General features: G+C 44.7%; 1 protein-coding gene across 3 annotated transcripts in view; it reads right to left on the minus strand.

The window, feature by feature from the left end:
* FHL2 (four and a half LIM domains 2) overlaps positions 1-18407 on the minus strand; it is a 32490-nt gene that overhangs the window by 2603 nt on the left and 11480 nt on the right. For 2 of the 3 annotated variants that reach the window (XM_082218840.1, XM_082218841.1), the window contains exons 2-3: positions 12416-12595; positions 5109-5283 (exon numbers count right to left, since the gene is read on the minus strand). In XM_082218840.1, coding sequence (XP_082074966.1) covers positions 5109-5283; positions 12416-12571 — 331 coding nt within the window. In that variant the 5' untranslated portion in view covers positions 12572-12595. Of the gene's footprint in view, positions 1-5108; positions 5284-12415; positions 12596-14584; positions 14685-18407 lie in introns of those variants that run through there. The other variant, XM_082218842.1, reaches the window with a different exon arrangement.

The following is an 18407-nucleotide window of genomic DNA, read 5'->3' on the forward strand; positions in this document are numbered from 1 at the left end:
AGGTAAGTAGAAACTGTGTTCCATTTTCCAGTTAGCATATGAGGAGAAGCCGAACACACTTTTAGCAGAAAATTGGGTTTTTGTGGGAGCAGCAAAAGTATAAATTCCTGCAGCTATTACACTCCTCGGATCCATTCTGATGTTTAAGATGTGCAGGTGAGCTGCGTGAAGAGCCCCTTTTCGAGTGACTCTCTCAATAGATTATGAAAACAATTCAGGTTGTGGGGCTTTGTGGCCTTTCATCAACATTTACTAGTGGCCTTTGCTCAGGGTGAAACACTCCTTTCTCCTAGTTTTGATTTCCTTCCATCCTTTCCCATTGTCCACTTTCTGGGGGCTGGCATCAGTCCCACCTCTCAGCACTGGAGATAGATTCTAGCTTTTTTGGGTTGTGCAAAGTGGAATTTGGCACCTTCATGACCATGTTGATGCAAAATACCAAGACGCCAATGAGACTGGTCCTTTGGTGCTTCTCTCGAGAACTGAGGAGAAGTCAATCTCTTAAAGCTGCTGAGAAAATTTCCAAGTACTGAAGAGACTGCCCTCACCTAAGTGGAAAACCTCATCATGCAGCTCTAGCACAGGGCAACTGGAGATGGCCATTCCCCCCAAAACAAGGTCTGAACTCTGTAGCTCCTTCCTGGTTACATTCTGATCCAAATACAGCATGCACTTATTGCATCTTATATTTGTGTCTTCTCTTTTCGGATTATTGGCTAATGATTACCTAACCCTCTTCTGCCCCTCTGACTTTCTAGGTTCCATTACAAATGCTTAAAACCAATTTTTCCTCTAGTTCTGTTTTCCTATTGTCTTCAGCACTTTTCCAGTCCGTTTTCTGCCTTAAGACAGTTTTGAGTTTGGGGGTAGGACTGAATTAACCCAGCCCTTCCAAAAACAAAAACAAAAAACCCCCAACCAAAGAAACAACATCAAAAACACCTCCCATTTTGACCCTGGCTGTAAAAAGAGACTTGCTAGAGTAAGTCAAACCAGTTGGGCATGTGTAACCTGGAATATTTGTTCGCAAGCTTTGTGGAATGGGTTACAACGATATAAAAATGCAATATTAAGGAACAGTAAAAGCAGGTGACAACCAAGAGCACAGAATGTGTTCTAAAATATATCTTGGGTGTCAAAAAGAGGTCAGTGGGGAATCTTCAGCAGATGATGAAAGACACAATAAAGGTGTCGAATGCTCTTTGGGTGGGAAATCCACAGCTTAGAAATTGCTACAGAGAATGTCCTCGCTCAAGCCACACACACCCCGGGTTTCTGAGTGCAATGGAACTACCATGTTCAATGAATGGGCTGTCTGAAAGAGACCATGTTCTGAATTTTTCTCACAAATACAGGAGACATCTCATTTTCACATATGGATTCCCCTAATGTGAGCACATGGTCATTCATTCAGTGGTCGACTTGGGGCTCTCAAACTTCAGTGGTGTCCTATGCAATGCTAAAATCCAACACAGCATTTTTGTGTGTGTCCCCTGTATCATGGCGCCCACCATGACAGCACTTGGTTGAGCCACCCTAAAACCACCTCCAATTCATTCCCTCTCTGGAAAGAAACCAGAGCAGAAGCCCAGCCCAAACGAAAGAGGAATTTTTGCATTAAAATATTTCAAGCACACCTTGTGGGGTCTTTGAAAAGCCAATGTTGAAGGGCATCCTAGTTAAATCAACCACATTATTGTTGGGCAGCAGTTTAAAGGCAAAGTGCTATTACCTCTGTATGATTTGCAAGCAGCTTTCAGTGATATTAACATCATTTATCAGATGAGAGAATTTGTCCCTCTTAGAGTAAGCGCTACATTGAAAGAGACTTAAAAAATTATTAAGTGAGCTCTAATTGGCATAAAAGCAATGTAGCAAATGTGTTAACAGATTATTATCTTGCTCTATGACATTTTAAATGGCTTTTCACATCTTATCAGTTTATTAATGTGCTATATTAATAAAGCTATAATTATGCTACGTTTAGTGCTTATGTGATTTTTTTTATTAAAAAAAAAAGAATTAGGTAGAGTTGAGAGCTAAAGTGTCGACCCCTGAAGGAATGAAAGGATGCCCTATTAAACAAAGCAGATCTGATAACTAACAGAGCTGGGTGGCTTCACAAGTTCCCATCTTTGAAGTACTGCTGAGATGTTTTCAGTTCTTATTCCATCCCTACTACGAGGGTATAATTTTATCGCATTCTGTTTGGACCACTGCAACCTGCTTAGATCAGAGATAGCAACAACATCTGCCCACCTACGATGCACTTGTCAGCCTACATTGTACATGCCAGCAAGAGCTATTATACTACCGCATTTAATATACCACACTGGAAAATCCAGAGCCTGTAGCACCTGCCTTTCCTATGCAGAAAGGGGTCGTGTTTCATTCATTTCTACTATTATATTTCTTACATTGCATTGCATGCTGTTAGCACACTGTGCAGACATGCACTATGAAGCTGCATCTCGGTGGATTTGTGTGTACAATTATTTTCGTAATTTCTGTTCTGTTTAATTATACGAGGCGATATCTAGAGTTACTCATGCTCAGAGTAGACCTGTTTAAATATATGGGCTTGAAAACATTGATTTCAGTGATTTCTGGTGGTAGGATTGGAGGAGGACCTCAGTTCAGCAGGGCTACCACCATGGCTTTTTTTTTCCAGACGGAACTTGCCAGAACTCAGTTCTGGCACCTCTCAGGTGGGCACCATTTTAGAAGAACAAGGGAGACGTTCATGGTGAGTTCTGGCACCTCTTTTTCTATAAAAATAGCACTGGCTACCACGGTCCTTTTATCGTTGCCGGACTCTGTGCAGAACAGTTCTGATGGTACAAGATTAGTCTGTGATACATGTGTCCTCAGCTGATTATATATATTTTAAAAACCCTCACATTTTTAATGCTTTTTTTTGTGTGTGTCATCTTTTTTATTTTTGGCTGGGGTCTCAAAAGCTGGAAGTGGCCTGGGTCTCTCCAGACCATTGAGAGGGCCTGCCAACCCCCACCCCTCAATATCTGCTGCCTGATGTGGCCACCTCACTTTGCCCAATGGTAGGGCCAGCCCTGCTGCCAGGGACTGGACTGAGGAGGAATGGTGGGGGCCGCCCCCCTTCTCCTAAACCTTCCCAAGGACAGGAGGACAGCATAGATTTAGAACAGTGGTTTGCAGAAGGTCATAGTTCAGAGGCTGCAGAGCTGGGAAATACTGGAAGAGGAACAGCAGGAAGAGGAAACACCAGGGGAGAGACAGATGACAGACGCAGTGTCCTTTGAAAGCATTCCTGACCCCCCTCCCCATCCTAAGACAAGGCAGGCATTGAGGGTAGCAGAAGAGAAAGCTCAGCGGCAGAAAGCTCATATTAGCCAACGTAGCAGTGATGCAGAATAGTAGAGACGGAGAGAAGAAGAAGAGTTTGGGTTTGATATCCCGCTTTATCACTACCCAAAGGAGTCTCAAAGCAGCTAACATTCTCCTTTCCCTTCCTCCCCCACAACAAACACTCTGTGAAGTGAGTGATGCTGAGAGACTTCAGAGAAGTGTGACTGGCCCAAGGTCACCCAGCAGCTGCATGTGGAGGAGCTGGGAATCGAACCCGGTTCACCAGATTACGAGTCTACCGCTCTTAACCACTACACCACGCTGGCACACTGGAGGGAGTGGGACTTTTCTTGGATCAACACCATTTCTAGAGAGAGACGCATTCTTTTGTCTCTCCCTTGGATTGTTGAATAAACTAATTGGTGAGAACTCTTCTTTTATCTGTTTCTTTGCTGCCACCGGGGGAGGGAACCTGATTCCCCAAAGCCTGACACCCGCCTGCTAAAGGTGTTTCCTTTTCCTCGTCCCTAATCATGTCATGCAGATTCCGTTTCAAAAGCGAATGCTAGCGGCCATTTAAAACATGAAAACTAGAGTCCTTGCAGATAATTCCCAGATGATAAAGGGCACCTTTTGTGAACTCTGGGGTATGCTTTTGGCCAAACACTCCCCCCCCTTGCAACTCCCAAATGTGTGGTTTCATTTAAGCCTTGAATCAAGCCTCTGTAATCTCTGCAAGCGCTTTAACACACCACCTAGGACTTTTGCCATTATACATAGCAGGGTTGGCGGTGGTGGTTGTGGGGAGAGACCTGTAGCTAATGCAAAATTGCAGCGGATTTTGGTCATCTGCTTTGAATGTCGCTGTATAGTTGTGGTTTCTGCTTTCCTCTCTTGTAACCCAAACCTCTCTAATTTTAATGTCATGGCTAATCAAGCATAAAAATTAATTTGAGGATAAGCGACACAAGAGGCAATTCAAAAAGGTTTTTTTTTTTTTTACTAGTGATCATCTGCTGATTACACATCGACTTCCTGACTCATAAAAAAACTGGTTTTCCCCTGCCTTCTATTTTCAGCACAGCCATCAGGCTCTGCCAGCAAAAACACCCGTATCAGCCAAGCTATTGCATTCTATTCAGCAAGTAAAATCATACCACATTTAATTGGGCTTTGAATCCATGATTCAGGATGTTGGGAGGCTGCTAGTTTGGGGGCAGTGAAACCTGAGAATGAAGCATGCTCAGCTTCCAGGGGTTGAGAGAGTGCCTTTTCTGATTTTCTTATAAAAGCAGATAAACTGCATGCCTTCTGATAGCCCCAGTTAAAAGTCAGAAAGCCAGGGGAAAAACCCTGCTGCTTAAAAATAATAATTATGTAGTTAATTTTCAAAGTATGGAGAATACTTCTTGCCTCCAGGTAAGCTTTTTCATTTATATTAAAATTTACGAAACCTTAATTTTTTTAAAAAAAGTGACGGGTCTTTGGGTTGCTTCCAGTATTCCTCTGCAATCAATGTAGGGCATTATCTACTTCACAGACTTAAGCAATAGCAACAAACTGATATAATGAGGCACAACCAGCCAAGATTCAGGAATTTCATTATCAAGATCTATCTCCTGCATTTTTAAAATGTTAGAAGCACAAGCGATTGAGCATCTCCTCCTGCCCCATCACCCTGGCTTACAGAAATGAGATTGTGGAAGAGCCTCGCATTGGTCTTGAATTCGGTCCCTGAAAGACACTCCCATCCCTGTCCTGAAAGCGGACCAAGTCCTAACCTGGCATGATGGTCTTCTTGCACTCGCTACACTTGGAGGAGTATTCATTGGAGTAGCATTCTGTGCAGAGAAGATGTTCTTCTTTTGCTGCGAAAGGTTTGTCCACCAGCGAGTTCTTGCACTGGAAGCAGTGGAAGCAAGTTTCGTGCCAGTGCCGGTCCTTGTAGGACAGATCCTGTAGAAATCCCAAAGCACAAAGGAGGCTTAGTAAAGAGCTTACTAAGAGAAATGGAGGAGAATTTACTCAGACAATGCAAAGTAAGAACTAGGTCAGGGCAGCGGCGTAGCGTGGGTTGTCAGCACCCGGGGCAAGGCAAGTAATTTGCGCCCCCTAACCCAGGGCAAGGCAAGTAATTTGCGCCCCCTAACCCCTAACCTGCTGCCGCTGCCAGCTTCTTCTTGCTGCTGCCTGGTCTGGTCTGGTGTGGTTCTCTCCTACGCTCAGCGCTGCGCTGGGCGGCCGCTGCACTGTCCCTCCCCCAGATAGTCCCTCGCTCTCTCTCCGCACCGCACGCCTGGCACCCACCCCCTCCACAGTGGGCGGCGACCCAGTGGCTCGGATCGGATTTGCACAGCCAGCACTGCAGTGAGAGAGAGTGAGTGAGCCAGGTAGGGGCAGAGAGCTGAGAGTGCGAGCGCCCCCCCCAGATGTTGTGCCCGGTGCAGCCGGGGCCCCCCCTGCACCCCCCACGTTATGCCACTGGGTCAGGGCTACTGAGGTTATTAATATCGCAGTTGGGTGAATAGAAACGGAGTCTTCTTTGAAATAAATATTATCCAGTCCAAATATAGGGTTCAAAAGCTTCACTTACAGAACTTCAACTCCAAACAATTGCAGTTAAGTTCAGCTGGTTGCAGGATTTTGTATACTGCTCCCAGCACACATACTTGCATACCCTTAATGATCTCCCCCCCCCCCAGTTTTTAAGAAAAGTTCGTTTATTATTCCTTATTATAACCAACCAACCAACCCACCAAAGGGGATATTCATTAAAGAGTATTTTAATGGCACACTCCCCCCCCCAAATAAACCAAATGCAAGCCCTGAAACACAGAATCTGTCACTATCAGAACCGCCCAGTGACTCTCGAGCAAAAGAGTAATATTAATTGTTCGTTTAGCACTGAAAATTCAACAACTTTCCTTTGCAGGAAATTACCTCACATAATCCTGATAGTATCTCTGGAAAGGAATTTTTATGGAAAACAACAACTTGGAGCCAAATGGAATATGTGCAATGTCCCTTCAGTTATCTGAAGAAGTGTGCATGCACACGAAAGCTCATACCAAGAACAAACTTAGTTGGTCTCTAACGTGCTACTGGACATTTTATATATATATATATATTTCTCCTGCTATGAAACAATGGCAGTTTGTGAAAACTTAGGTGTATAAAAACGATCAAGTTCCTTTCTTTGCATTTGCTCTCTTCTGCATTTTTCTTCCTTTTCATTTTCTTTTTGCCTCCCTCTGTTTGTCTACCAAAGTAGTAGCATCTTTTTTTAAAATACAAAATTCAAGAAAAGAAAGCCCCATCTGATTACTGTTCCCTTGATAGGAATCTTTTAGGGATTTAGCCTTCTAATTTCCTGCTGAGCTGTGTGGGCAAATAAAACCATACTTCCACATGCAGAAGCTGGCTGAACTGGTCCTTGAATCTTACTTCAGCAATGGTGATGGGATAATGTCCTCCTTTGAACCCGAGGCGGAAGGCTAGTTGGAAGGGGGGCAAGACGTGTTGCACATAGCACACACAAGCATGTCTGCCAATGGAGGAGAATGGCAGAGCAGCTTAGGAAGGACAGGCAGGAGGGCTATGGCTACTGCCTCTCAGCTTCTGCTGCCTGAGGCGGTTGCCTCATTTTGCCTAATGGTAGAGCTGGCATAGACTTCCTTGGGACTTAGGTGTGCATAACTGAATAAAGGACTTTGAACTTTCAAGGGATTTCAAAATAGTTTACTGATGAAGACACTTGTAAAGCAAGTTTTGTGTCCTGCAGAAGAGTTTGTGGTATGTAAAGGTAAAGGTAAAGGGACCCCTGACCATTAGGTCCAGTCGTGGCCGACTCGGGGTTGCGGCGCTCATCTCGCTTTATTGGCCAAGGGAGCCGGCGTACAGCTTCCAGATCATGTGGCCAGCATGACTAAGCCACTTCTGGTGAACCAGAGCAGCGCACGGAAATGCCGTTTACTTTCCCGCCGGAGCGGTACCTATTTATCTACTTGCACTTTGAAGTGCTTTCGGACTGTTAGGTTGGCAAGAGCTGGGACCGAGCAATGGGAGCTCACCCCGTCACGGGGATTTGAACTGCTGACCTTCTGATCGGCAAGTCCTAGGCTCTGTGGTTTAACACACAGCACCTTATTCCATGAAGAGTATACACATCAAAACTGATCCATAGTTGATATGGAATGCTGTTGCCACATGATGGGCAAAGTTTATTGCGGCAGTTGCTAAGTGAGGATCACTGAAGTTTAATTGACAGAAAGAGATATTAATCACAAACACATCTTTGTTATTCTCTCCTGTTAAGTCACTCTTGTCAGCTTCTGTGTGTACATGTGAGTTTCAAGTGGGAATATGTGTGTACATATTTTTTTCTTATCTATAGCAATATATTCCTAATCCTTCACCAGGGAAAAAACAACAACCACCAATCTTCTGGCTATCAAGTACTTTATCTGTCCTTGCAGAAAGTCTTGTTTTTCGTTTTGTTAAAAAAAAAAACACCACACAGATCTGATAACACCTACACCCCCCAAATCCATCAGTCTGGGTTGAAAAGTTCAGCTGATTAATTCCATGCTCTGAAATTTGTTGGAGCTTAGTCAAGTTTAGGGATTCTTGAATGTCAACACATTCAAAGTCCCCAAGGGATGGAAAAGATCTTAGAAGTAGACTCACCAAAGAAACTGCTGCCTTCTTTCTGCTGGGCAACTCGGAGAATCTTTGCACATGTATGTTTAGCAGGGATGGGAAGAAATTAGACTAGGTTGGCATTTCCATGAGAAACTGCCTAACTCACACACTTTTAAACCAATACACAAATCAAAACACAACTATCCTCCAAAATTCGCACTTCTTTGAATTTTGAAGTGAAATTTCTCCAACTAGAAAATGTGTGCAAAAATGCATTAAAAATGTATAGGATTTTAGAAATTTGTTTGCAAAATTGTGCATACTAGCCAAAGTTCCATAAAAATGTGTGTATTAGGATAAATTTACAATAAAGTGCTGATTATTATTATTATTAATAATAATCATTTATTGGTACAGAGAACTGAATTTAAGTCTGGAAAAATGAGAAATTGAGAGAAACCAAAACTGTGTTATTGAAAAAAGAAGATGACTTGAGGCCAACCAAAGGAGATGTGGAAGATCTGTGATTAGGTCATCTGAGATGTTCATGTTTACCTTAAAGCAGTCAATGGATGTTCCAGTTTTGATTGGCTCAGTAAGTGCTGGAAGAGGGAGGGTTTCAACCTTTCCCCCAAAACTGTTTTCCTGATCTATATCATCACTCCAAAGCTGCTCTTAGAAGGTGTTGCTGTGTAATGCCAGGTCAATGGTGAATAAAACCACTGCCATCCACGACCTGATTGTGGATGGAGGATTTGACCTGGCTTGTGTGACAGAGACCTGGTTGAATGAGACAGATGGGCCTGTCCTTGCTGCCGCCTGCCCACCAGGTTTCTCTTACGCACAGCAACCCAGGTCATGTGGGCGGGGAGGGGGGGTTGCAGTGATTTTTAGAAAGTCATTAGTCTGCACCAGGCGTCCTACTGGGAAGACCCAGTTTTCTGAGTGCATGTTCTGGAAGTTGGGCAATAGGGGCAGTACAGGATTCCTTTTGGTGTACCGACCTCCCCGCTGCACCAAGGATTCCCTGTCCGAGCTGCTTCAGGTCGTGGCGGATGTTCTCCTGGAGACACCTAGTTTGGTTGTCCTGGGGGATTTTAACATCCACGCCGACACGACCTTACAAGGGGCCGCTCGGGACTTCGTGGAAAGCATGGCCTCCATGGGGCTGTCCCTGAATAAGTTGGGCCCAACTCATAGTCATGGACATGCCTTAGACCTGGTATTCACCTCTAGCGACGTGGGTGATCTGACACTAAGTAAAAATGAAACCAAAGAAGTGCCATGGTCAGATCACTTCCTGGTGCAACTGGACTTCTCCGCGACCCTTCCCCTCTGCAGGGAGGTGGGACCAATTCGGATGGTCCGCCCCCGCCACTTAATGGATCCAAATGGTTTCCAGAGAGTGGTAGGGGATGCTTTATCCCATGTTGATGGCCTTTCAGCTGACTCCCTGGTGGCCCGCTGGAATGCGGAGTTAACCAGGGCTATCGACTGTCTGGCTCCGAAGCGCCCTCTCCGATTGCATGGAGCCCGGACAGCCCCATGGTTTTCTTCGGAGCTGAGGGCGATGAAACAATCGCTGAGACGGCTAGAGCGTCGGTGGCAGAAAACTCACTCCGAATCTGACCGGACACAGGTTAGAGCTCAACGTCGAGCCTACCAAGTGGCGATAGCGACGGCGAAGAAGACTTTCTTCACCGCCTCTATTGCATCTGCAGAAAATAGTAGCAGGAGACTCTTTCAGGTGGTCCGCAACTTAACGGAACCACCTTTACCATCGGGGCCTTGTAAAGACCCCAAGATCTCCTGCAACGATTTTGCAATGTTTTTTGCAGATAAAATCACTCATATTCGGAAGGAGCTAGACACCACCGTGGGAGCAGGGCTGGGGCGGGAGAGTGCTAGAGCCCTGTCTGGTCAAGTTGCATGGAATCAATTTCAATCCGTTACCCCCGAGGATGTGGACAGGCTGCTTGGACGAGTGAAACCAACCACCTGTCTCCTTGATCCTTGCCCATCCTGGCTTATAAAAGCTAGCCGGGAAGGGCTGGGCGATGGGCTCTGCGGGGTGGTGAATGCTTCCCTCTGTGAGGGAACATTCCCAGATCCGCTGAAAGAGGCGGTCATTAAACCGCTTCTTAAAAAACCATCTTTAGACCCGGCCAGTATGGCCAACTATCGCCCAGTCTCAAATCTTCCATTCTTGGGCAAGGTGATTGAGCGTGTGGTTGCTGAACAACTCCAGGCACGCCTGGAGGATGCGGACCATTTGGATCCCTTCCAATCAGGGTTCAGGCCTCATCATGGGACTGAAACTGCCTTGGTCGCACTGGTTGATGATCTCCGGCGAGCTAGGGACAAAGGTGAGAGTTGTTTCCTAGTTCTGCTGGATCTCTCAGCGGCCTTTGATACAATCGACCATAACATCCTTCTGGACCGTCTAGAGGGGTTGGGAGCTGGGGGCACTGTTATACAGTGGTTTCGCTCCTTTCTCCTGGGCCGTGTTCAGAAAGTGGTGGTGGGGGATGAGTGTTCAGACCCTTGGGCCCTCACTTGTGGGGTGCCTCAGGGTTCCGTCCTCTCCCCCATGCTTTTTAACATCTATATGAAGCCGCTGGGAGAGATCATCAGGGGGTTTGGACTGGGTGTCCATCAATATGCAGATGATACCCAGCTCTACCTTTCTTTCAAATCAGAACCAGTGAAGGCGGTGAAGGTCCTGTGTGAGTGCCTGGAGGCGGTTGGAGGATGGATGGCGGCTAATGGATTGAAGTTGAATCCTGACAAGACAGAAGCACTGTTTTTGGGGGACAGGGGGCGGGCTGGTGTGGAGGACTCCCTGGTCCTGAATGGGGTAACTGTGCCCCTGAAGGACCAGGTGCGTAGCCTGGGAGTCATTTTGGACTCACAGCTGTCCATGGAGGCACAGGTCAATTCTGTATCCAGGGCAGCTGTCTACCAACTCCACCTGGTACGCAGGCTGAGACCCTACCTGCCCGCTGACTGTCTGGCCAGAGTGGTGCATGCTCTAGTTATCTCCCGCTTGGACTACTGCAATGCGCTCTACGTGGGGCTACCTTTGAAGGTGACTCGGAAACTACAACTAATCCAGAATGCGGCAGCTAGACTGGTGACTGGGGGCGGCCGCCGAGACCACATAACACCGGTCTTGAAAGACCTACATTGGCTCCCAGTACGTTTCCGAGCACAATTCAAAGTGTTGGTGTTGACCTTTAAAGCCCTAAACGGCTTCGGCCCAGTATACCTGAAGGAGCGTCTCCACCCCCATCGTTCTGCCCGGACACTGAGGTCCAGCGCCGAGGGCCTTCTGGCGGTTCCCTCATTGCGAGAAGCGAAGCTACAGGGAACCAGGCAGAGGGCCTTTTCGGTGGTGGCGCCCGCCCTGTGGAATGCCCTCCCATCGGATGTCAAGGTGATGGAAAACTACCTGACATTCAGAAAACATCTTAAGGCGGCCCTATTCAGGGAAGCTTTTAATGTATGATATTTTAATGTTTTTCTGGTTTCTGTGGAAGCCGCCCAGAGTGGCTGGGGAAACCCAGCCAGATGGGCGGGGTACAAATAATAAATTATTATTATTATTATTATTATTAGATGAGCAGTAGGGAACAGAGTCTCTATACTCCCCCAGCACCTAAGGCAGGCATAGGCAAACTTGGTCCTCCAGATGTTTTGGGGCTACAATTCCCATCATCCCTGACCACTGGTCCTGTTAGCTAGGGACGATGAGAGTTGTAGTCCCAAAACATCTGGAGGGCCGACTTTGCCTATGCCTGACCTAATGCTAATAGCTTTAGGGATGATTTTGAACACAGACAGTGGCACAAGAGGAAAAATTCTAGAACTCAGCACTACCGGAGCCCAATGCTTGATGAAGGAAAGACCGACTTTCCCAAAAAATATTATCTTAGGGTGCTTCCAGACATAGACTTAATATTGTGAATGGGTCACTGGCAACTGCTATTTTAAAATTATCAGATTTCCCTAATCCATATGTAGATTGGACTGGAAAGAAACATGGGTTGGTGTTGTGATGCCAAAGGCGTTGTAGGGATGCTATGAAAAGTTTGTGTACATGAGCAACAGAAATCCCAAAATAAACAAGATCCATCTAAAAGCGTCCTTAGAGTAGGAGAGATGTGAAGTAAAGACCAGATGCCACAAATAAATTTCTATTTAAAATGTGGCATTAGTAGTAGTAGCAGCAGCATTAGCAGCAGTAGTTGTGATTGTGGTGGTAGCAGTGGTATTGTTTGATTTTGAATGTGGACTTTATCTTCTATTTGTACATTCCTTTTTGCTGGGATCTGCAAACTGCTGAAATAGGAAGCGCTGCATAAAACACAAATAAATAAAATGCACACAGTAATGCAATTAATTGTGATCCAAGAACGAGGCCGGTTGAAATGTGTATCCAAAGTACCTTGCAGTCACAGCCAATTGGCTTTTTGCATTCCTCGCATGTGTTGGAGTACAGGCTGTCGTAGCACTTGATGCAGTAGGGGCTGTCCTCCCTCAAAATGTACTTCTTGCCAAACAGTGTCTCCTTGCAGTAGTGGCAGTCAAAGCGCTCTGTCATTTTGACATCTAGGATTCTGCCTGCCTGTCAACAAGAAAACAAGCAGCTTTGGATTAAAAACCAGGGCTTTTTTTCCAGCAGGAACTCACCGGAACTCAGTCCCGGCACCTCTCAGGTGGACGCCATTGCCACCCTAAGAGAATGAGGGAGGTGTTCTTGGTGAGTTCCGGCATCTCTTTTTCTAGAAAAATAGCACTGATAAACATGGTGTCTCCTTGAATGTCAGAGAGAGAAAGGTCTGTTTTGTTGTGAGGTGTCATTTGCTTATCATATTTGTATCCCACCATCCTGCCCAGGAGTTATGGGGTTGGCAAAATGTGGTTATTCCACCTAAAAGGAGGTATATTAGAGGGACAGATCACCCAAAGCCATGCCATGAGCTAAGCAGGTATAAACTCTCTGGTTCAAACCGATCACATTGTATGTACCCCTACCCTAGCCCTCAGTTTGGTCTTTCACGTCAAATTGTTAGTTTCCTTTATTTTAGGCAAGCTGCTGAATCCACTGTAGTGGTGCATAAACAAATAAGAAAATGCCTGATGCATCTTCTTCCCAGAACTTGGTCTCCCTCATACTATCTATCATGCAGGCAGACATAGTCCCTATCTGCTCCATGGGTTCAAAGCATGATGCTGTGAAGTGTCAGAGGCATTGACAGGTGCTAAGAGTTATTAGGAGACCCCAGGGTGTTGACGGTTGTTAGGAGACCCTCCTTATTCCCCTCACAGAGCTACAATTCTCAGCGTGGTTTAACAGCCAATTCCTCTTTCCAGGGAACCTCTCAGTACAACCCTCACAGAGCTACAAGTCCCAGAACCCTAAACAAACTACAGTTCCCAGGATTCTTTGGGGGGAATCACATGCTTCAAATGAGCTTCAAATGAATAGTGTGGATGTGACAAGAAGTTATTTCCATGCCGCCATGCAGGGGTGCCAACTTGAATAAAATACTGGGGGATCCCAGGTAAGCCCCACCCTGTGCAAGTGATCACAAGACATACCGCACACACAGTATTTGAATGACAATGCCCATCAACTTTATGGGGAGTGCCGAAAGGACCTCAGCCCCTAGGAGTTGTATGCGTTTGTGGTTTGTATTTGCATTGCTGATGTTGTTAAAATTGATGGGGTTTGGTTCATGGAGGCGTTATGTCAGTGGAGCTGCCTCCATGTGGTTCGTTTTGAGAGGTTCCTTGCAGTGCTGAATGGTCAGGAGAACTGGTTTTTAAATGTGCAACAGGAAATGCAGGTGAGGTCTCTCTCTCTCTCTCTCTCTCTCTCTCTCTCTCTCTCTCTCTGTGTGTGTGTGTGTCTCTCTGATAGTAGCAGCCCACACATTTCAAGTGCATACAAGAAGACTTATTCCTGCATGCAAATATAACACATAGCATTCCTTGGACAGTGTCACCAATTGGAGATCACATGAGGGAGTGCTGGGGAAAAAATCCTTGCACTCAAAGAACAAAGGGAGACGGCTAGGCTAAACCTATGCTTGCTTTATATACACAGGGAGGTTTTGTCACAGGGGAAAAAAATGAAATATATAACTCTTCCCTCCCACCTGCAGGCTGTAGTAGACGCCAGTTCAGGAAGGTCTGTACTATAATTTCTGCAGGGTTGGATAGGTTTTGATTCTGGAATATTTCTGAACTAAACCCCAACTATTTTAACTATTGTGTGGGAAATTTTTTCGAAAACATATATCATGCTCTCGTTAGCATTATAGTAAAATATGAAAATATGCCCTCTCTGTATTCCTATAACAATCCCAGAAACATTATAACACACAAGGGAAATATAGAAATTCCATGGCAGCCGTACTCTTTTAATTTGCCTTGGAGAAAAAGCAGATCTTAAGCACACCACACACAAAGACACACACACAATTTTCTCTGTTTTCTGCTGTATTAAGTAAGTAAGAAAGATATTGTTTACAGTCCCCAGGGAAGAAGGCTGGGTCCTAACCAAGCACATTTACTGAAGAGTACCCCCACTGAACATAATTAGACTTACCTCCAAGTAAACATGTGTATGATTACACTGTAATAACAGGGCACTCTTGAGTTTGACCCTTCATAATTCCCCTGAGGCAAGTATGGTACACTTATGCGAACTTCTGCACCGAAAAGCAGATTTAATAAAAGAAAAAGCTGTTGAAACCAGAGGCAAAAGGCTTCAGTAAAAATGATGACATGGAGTTTAGATGCCGACAATAGGCGACCACAGAACTTGAAGCAGGACAGGAGCTATGGGGGTCAATCACCAGTTCCCTCCTCCTTGCCGGGGCATTGATTTGAAAAGACAACTTGCTGCATGTAATTTGAGTCAAGGAATCAGGTAATGTCAGGTAATTTCCAGATGCTCATTCACCGTGATTTGTTTGCACAAAGCTTGCAGGGAGGTTAGATGGTGTTGGTTATTTATGTAGCATTCATACTGATCTGCTTGTGGGGAGCTTTTTTTTAATAAAAAAAATATTCATACAATTTACAGAGGTACCTCAGGTTAAGAACTTAATTTGTTCTGGAGATCCGTTCTTAACCTGAAACTGTTCTTAACCTGAGGTACCACTTTAGCTAATGCGGCTTCCCGCTGCTGCCGCACCGCCACCACACAATTTCCGTTCTCATCCTGAAGCAAAGTTCTTAACCCTAGGTACTATTTCTGGGTTAGCAGAGTCTGTAACCTGAAGCATCTGTAACCTGAAGCGTCTGTAACCCGAGGTACCACTGTATATACCGCTTGATTGATGACATTGCATCATGCAAGCGTTATATCCCAGTTTCCAGCGCATCGTCTCACTGCTTCCCTTACCGCAAGAAGTCCAATTCTGAGGGGAAAATTTTGAGGGGGAAACCCTCAAATTTCCAAGTATGGGATGGTCTCTTGCCCCAACAAACTACCAGAAAGCTCCCAGCCCTGTGGCATTCCCTGAATTTGGTCAGGTTTGCTCTTCATTACGTTTGTCATCTCTTCCCGCACCTACCTCCTCTAAGCATTTGCCTGCCTTTGGACCTCAGTGCCAGACAGGGCTTTTTTCCCAGCAGGAACTCACCGGAACTCAGTCCCGACACCTCTCAGGTGGGCGCCATTGCCACCCTAAGAGAACAAGGGAGGTGTTCATGGTGAGTTCCGGCACCTCTTTTTCTAGTAAAATAGCACCGGTGCCAGACATTGTCCAAACACCTTTCTTGTTGCAATACTCTCTGGGAAGTATCAGGCCAGAAAGGGAGCTGTGTGAATTTCAGATGTACACTGGTACCTCTGGTTAAGAACTTAATTCGTTCTGACGGTCCGTTCTTAACCTGAAACAGTTCTTAACCTGAAGCACCACTTTAGCTAATGGGGCTTCCTGCTGCTGCCACACCGCCACCACACAATTTCTGTTCTCATCCTGAAGCAAAGTTCTTACTATTTCTGGGTTAGCAGAGTCTGTAACCTGAAGCGTCTGTAACCAGAGGTACCACTGTATCAGTGTGTTTTTAACTTAAATAGAAAGCAGGATTAGAATTGGAAAATGGGGAGGGGGCTTAACTCATACTACCGACACTGCATTGCTGAGGAAAATTTTCCCCATGTTGCCATTAGTCCAAGGAGTTAAACCACAGTCCCAGTAATTATCTCCCAGGTCCCTCTATTTAGGATTTGTCGTTTTTTTTAAAAAAAAAAAAAAAGATCAGATATGTTGCAGTTGTGGCCTCATAGTTCATGAGACTGACAGACTAGTATACAATTCTATGCAGGAATGTAGTTTTTCTTCACAGTTATTTTGGGGTTCTGTTTTGCTTTACTGGTGTGAGCCTATTGTAAGGCATTCATGATTTGTGCCCAATGTACAACCCCCCCACCCCCCGGCACTCCTCTTTGTTTTCCTTCTTGAAAGAAAGGAAGATTTGTATCTGGAACATTTTGCAGACATAAATCCACGCAGGAAGAGGTGTTTGGAAAGGATTTTTGTTATTGTTTCAAAAGCTGTAAAGATTTACAAGGTCCTCTTTTTGTTACAGCCTAGCAAAACTGAACTACCGGGAGTAGCTCATTTTTCAGTCCCCTACCAGTTTGTTGGCACAAACATTGCCTCTCATTGCTTCGCGAGAACTTTATGTCCTCCTTCCAAGAACTCTAATCCATTTTCCGATCAAAGCTACAAATCCCTGCAAACAAGAATGGAATGAAGAGAGTGGAAAATAAGAAAAGATAGTATGTGTGTTTTTAGATAGATAGATAGATAGATGATAGATAGATAGATAGATAGATAGATAGATAGATAGATGATAGATAGAGAGAGAGAGAGAGAGAGAGATAGATAGATAGATAGATAGATAGATAGATAGATAGATAGATAGATAGATAGATAGATGATAGATAGATAGATGATAGATAGATAGATGATAGATAGATAGATAGATAGATAGATAGATAGATAGATGATATAGATTGATAGACAGATGATAGATATGGATAGATAGATGATATAGATAGATGATAGATGGATAGATGATAGATAGATAGATAGATAGATAGATAGATATAGATAGATAGGTAAATGATAGATGATAGATAGATAGATAGATAGATAGATAGATAGATAGATAGATAGATAGATGATAGACAGACAGATGATAGATATGGATAGATAGATAGATAGATGATAGATAGATAGATAGATAGATAGATGATAGATAGATAGATAGATAGATAGATGATAGATAGATAGATAGATAGATAGATAGATAGATAGAGATATCAATCCGTCTATCTGTAGAGTAGTTAGCAGGGTGCAGATGCAAACATGCAAATGTTATTCACAATTTTCCATGTCACACTTTTGTGGGGGGGAAATGTATAGACTTTTAATATCTCTTCACTCCTCAGAACAGTCAGTATCCCAGAACTCCAGCTCTGCACAATCCATCATATTTCCATCTCTAATTAGGAGCAATGAAACTAAGCTGCTTCAGCCAAAGTTCAGGTGGTTTGCCTATCTAGCCGCACAGTGTCATTTCTGGCTAGCCGTGACTCTCAAAGGTCCTGGGTTCAAGAGAGGCCTTTCCCATCACTTGCTCTTTTGTCCTTTCGGCTAGAGATGTTGAGGATTGAACCTGGAACCTGGAATCGCCAGCAGGCCTTGCCACAGCCCCCAATCACCCGCCCAATTGCTGCTGCCAATCTCCTGCTTGCTGCTGCCATTAACTGCACGTCCCCCTTCTGCATTCACTATCCGTGTATAAGACGACACCCAATTTTTGCCTAATTTTTTTTTTTTAGCAAAAAGCATTGTCTTATACATGGAAAAATACGGTATCTTCCCTGTCCAACTTAATGGTTCTTCTTGCTGATCTAGAGTGCATCAAGAAAACAGTGTGGTTCTGTTTACTTACACACACAAAAGATACAGGCTGCTCTTCAAAGAAAATTCTTCCCAAACCAGTTCACTGAAAATGCACGCAAGCATAATACACTTTTAAAAACAGATGCAAGCATACATTTCACAGCATGCTCAGCAGTATGAAATACTGCTAAAACCAGCACGAACCAGCGCAGCCATGCAAAAAACCAAGGCATAGCCACAGGCTAGGCACTACAAGCAGAAGTAGAGTCATGGGTCTTTAATGCCCCTTTGAAGGAATCAAGGAATGATGCCTGCCTAAGTTCAAGTGGAATAGAGTTCAGTAACTGTGGGGGCACCAAGAAGGCCCTGTTTCATTTACCTGTCATCCTAGTTGCCTAGGCGCTTAAACAGGGCCTCTGAAGTGGATCTTAAGACACAGAGAGGTTGATTCAGGTGCGGGTATTCCTTGAGGTAACCTTGTGTGAGGGAGAAGGACAAGCAACG

This window comes from Podarcis vaucheri (genome assembly GCF_965113315.1).
Source record: "Podarcis vaucheri genome assembly, chromosome: 4".
Classification (NCBI taxonomy): domain Eukaryota; kingdom Metazoa; phylum Chordata; class Lepidosauria; order Squamata; family Lacertidae; genus Podarcis; species Podarcis vaucheri.